Source organism: Eptesicus fuscus, chromosome 7, assembly GCF_027574615.1.
Source record: "Eptesicus fuscus isolate TK198812 chromosome 7, DD_ASM_mEF_20220401, whole genome shotgun sequence".
Classification (NCBI taxonomy): domain Eukaryota; kingdom Metazoa; phylum Chordata; class Mammalia; order Chiroptera; family Vespertilionidae; genus Eptesicus; species Eptesicus fuscus.
In genome coordinates this window covers 88,457,313-88,460,962 of record NC_072479.1, presented here as the reverse complement: position 1 = coordinate 88,460,962, position 3,650 = coordinate 88,457,313, and the positions used below count along the sequence as shown (strand labels likewise).

The 3,650-nt window shown below is 60.7% G+C and overlaps 1 protein-coding gene across 1 annotated transcript; it reads left to right on the top strand.

The window, feature by feature from the left end:
* Positions 1-1,483: 1,483 nt before the first annotated feature.
* KCNA5 (potassium voltage-gated channel subfamily A member 5) lies at positions 1,484-3,304 on the top strand. The gene has a single exon (XM_008144808.3). The coding sequence runs from the start codon at positions 1,484-1,486 to the stop codon at positions 3,302-3,304; it is 1,821 nt and encodes a 606-aa protein (XP_008143030.2).
* Positions 3,305-3,650: the final 346 nt, after the last annotated feature.

Genomic DNA, 3,650 nt, shown 5'->3' with positions numbered 1-3,650 from the left:
CTGGAAAGGGGATTACACACTTCTGTAGAGGAGTGGAGTGGAGGGAGCAAGAGCCCAATCGATGCATGCTTAAGTTTGAATCTCAGCATTGCCACTTTCTACCTGTTATGACCTTGGCAAGTTAGTCAGTCTCACTGTGTTTCATTTCCCTCATCTATAAAATAAGGATAATGTTAGTACTTACGAAACAGGTTGCTGGGCCTGGTGCATCATAAGAGCAAAGTATGTGTTGTTATTATTCTACTGCTGGGAGTTCCTCAGCCCTGGGGCTTCCACAAGGTCCCTGGTTCTCTCGTGTAAACTGTCCCTCCATGGACCTCCCCGCAGTGGCTAGCTCCCTTCAATCAGGCAGGAACAGCTCTCACCAGGATTTCTTCATCCCTCCTCCCCTTCCCTGTTAAGGTGTTTTAAAAAATATGTTATTTATTGATTTGAGGGGGGGGGGGGCATCGATTTGTTGTTCCACTTATCTATTCATTCATTGATTGCTTTTTGTATGTGCCCTGACTAGGGATCAAACTTTCAACCGTGGCATACTGAACTGCTGACCACTGCTATCTGGACTGGAATGAGAGCTTTCCCAGGGCAAGGGCAGGGGTAGCTGCAAGGTTGCAGCCTATTACCTCTTGGTGGGTTTGTTAGGAGTTGGGAAGAGACATGCTTATCCATTGGTTTGAAAATCTGTCTATCTATCTATCTATCTATCTATCATCTATCTATCTCATCTTTCAAGGCCTATAGCTCTGCCACGCCCCTTCCAGTGTGAAATGTTTCCCAAAGAAGAGAGAACCGTTATTCCTCCAAGGCAGAAATGTGAAAAGAACTGTTGCCTCTTCTTTCTTACTCCGACACAGCCAAAGATTTATCCCTTCAACCCATGACAATTCATTTCCCCTAGAGTCCACTCTGTGTTCAGCGGGCTCCCAGGTGAACTGAAATCCCCAGCTATTCTCATCTGGTTGCCCTGGGAGTTTCAGCGCTCTCGGTACAACCTGTTCCTCCATCCTCCCCGCTCCCTCCCAACCTCCCTCCCTCGCCCTGCTGCGACCTTCTCAGCCCTCCTCCCTCCCCTGCTTAGGGCCCCCGCTGCGCCCTCCGGAGAGACGCACGCTGTCTGTCTTGGTACCCGGGAGGGGAGGCGGGAGGAAGAGGAGGGGAGGGGAGGAGGCGGGGAAGCGCGCCGGGCGCGGGGGAAGGCCGGGCGCCGCCGCGCAGCCGGGAGGGGCGGCTGAAGGTTGCATCTGCTGGAAGGAGGCTTTTGGCTGCTTGGTAACGGGCTGCCAGAACCCAGAGAAAGGCAGAGAGCTGGGCAGCGGCTTCTTGACGTCAGGACCTAGCGAGGGGATCGCGCCAGCAACCCCAGCCCGCCCCACTGTGCGCCAGCCGACGGCGGGAGAGGAGCCCGATGCCAGGCTCTCGCGGCGTGTGAGTGGGGCGCGGGAACGGATCCACAGGGGCGCAGCATGCCCCGGGCCCCAGGGCCATGGAGATCTCCCTGGTGCCCCTGGAGAACGGCGGGGCCATGACCGTCCGAGGAGGAGGTGAGGCCCGGGGGGGCTGCGGCCAAGTCACAGCGGGGGAGCTCCAGTGCCCCTCGACGGCTGCGCTCTGCGATGGACCCAAAGCGCCGGCGCCCAGGGGGTGCGGCGCGCACAGGAGCGCGGAGCCGGGAGGGCGGCCTTCGCCACGGCTGCCCCCGGAGCAGCCGCAGCCGCAGCCTAGACAGGTTCCCACGGGGGACGAGGAGGGAGAAGGCGACCCCGCCCAGGGCGCGGCCGAGGACCCGGTGCCGAGCGCGGCGGCCCTTCACCACCAGCGCGTCCTCATCAACATCTCGGGGTTGCGCTTCGAGACGCAGCTGGGCACCCTGGCGCAGTTCCCCAACACCCTGCTGGGGGACCCCGCCAGGCGCCTGCGCTACTTCGACCCCCTGCGCAACGAGTACTTCTTCGACCGCAACCGGCCCAGCTTCGACGGCATCCTTTACTACTACCAGTCGGGGGGCCGGCTGCGGAGGCCGGTCAACGTCTCTCTGGACGTGTTCGCCGACGAAATCCGCTTCTACCAGCTGGGGGACGAGGCCATGGAGCGCTTCCGCGAGGACGAGGGCTTCATTAAAGAAGAGGAGAAACCCCTGCCCCGCAACCGGTTCCAGCGCCAGGTGTGGCTTATCTTTGAATATCCGGAGAGCTCGGGGTCCGCGCGGGCCGTCGCCATCGTCTCGGTCTTGGTCATCCTCGTCTCCATCATCACCTTCTGCCTGGAGACCTTGCCCGAGTTCAAGGACGAACGGGAGCTGCTCCGCCATCCCCCGGCGCCCCACCCGCCTTCGGGGCCGGCGCGGGGGGCCAATGGCAGCGGGGGGGCCGGGGCGCCCTCCTCTGGCCCCACGGTGGCGCCTCTTCTGCCCAGGACCCTGGCCGACCCCTTCTTCATTGTCGAGACGGCGTGCGTCATCTGGTTCACCTTCGAGCTGCTGGTGCGCTTCCTGGCCTGCCCCAGCAAGGCCGACTTCTGCCGGAACATCATGAATATCATCGACGTGGTGGCCATCTTCCCCTACTTCATCACCTTGGGCACCGAGCTGGCCGAGCCACAGTCCGGGGGCGGCCAGAACGGGCAGCAGGCCATGTCCCTGGCCATCCTCAGAGTCATCCGCCTGGTCCGCGTGTTCCGCATCTTCAAGCTGTCCCGCCACTCCAAGGGGCTGCAGATCCTGGGCAAGACCCTGCAGGCCTCCATGCGGGAGCTGGGCCTGCTCATCTTCTTCCTCTTCATCGGAGTCATCCTCTTCTCCAGCGCCGTCTACTTCGCGGAGGTGGACCACCAGGACACCCACTTCTCCAGCATCCCCGATGCCTTCTGGTGGGCGGTGGTCACCATGACCACGGTGGGCTATGGGGACATGAGGCCAGTCACCGTGGGGGGCAAGATCGTGGGCTCCCTGTGCGCCATCGCTGGGGTCCTCACCATCGCCCTGCCGGTTCCGGTCATCGTCTCCAACTTCAACTACTTCTACCACCGGGAGACGGACCACCGGGAGTCGGACCGCCGCGAGGAGCTGGCCGCCCTGAAGGAGGAGCAGGGCAGCCAGAGCCAGGGGACCGGGCTGGACGGCAGGGGCCAGCGGAAGGCCAGCTGGAACCAGGGGTCCCTCTGCAAGGGGTCCCTGGAGAATGCTGAGGGGGCCCGCGGGGGCAGCTGCCCCCTGGAGAAGTGTAACCTCAAGGCCAAGAGCAATGTGGACTTGCGGAGGTCCCTGTATGCCCTCTGCCTGGACACCAGCCGGGAGACGGATTTGTGAGGGGGATCTGGTGGGATGGCTGAAGCCTCCTGAGCCTGGGCCTCTGCATTATACCACAGAGTATTTCAAACCCACCCATAACCCAAGTCTGTCCCTCTTCCTTTCCCGCCTGCCCTCCCTCCCTCTTTCCCTGGATCCCCCCATTTTTCCTCTTCTTTCCATGACACCAAGGGTCGCCTATTTTTAAAAAGTACCACATTCCATGACGCAAGAGCTGTTAAAATGGTGAGCGCCATGAGATGGATGTATTTGTAGCCAGTTTCCTATACCCAGCAGAAGAATAACCCAAACAAAAATGACTTTAAATAGCCCAGATCCCCAGGGATTTTATAACACTCCCCCCCCC

Excerpts from the sequence above, each read along its gene's own strand:
- KCNA5 (XM_008144808.3), top strand. The coding sequence starts at position 1,484 with ATGGAGATCTCCCTGGTGCCCCTGGAGAACGGCGGGGCCATGACCGTC.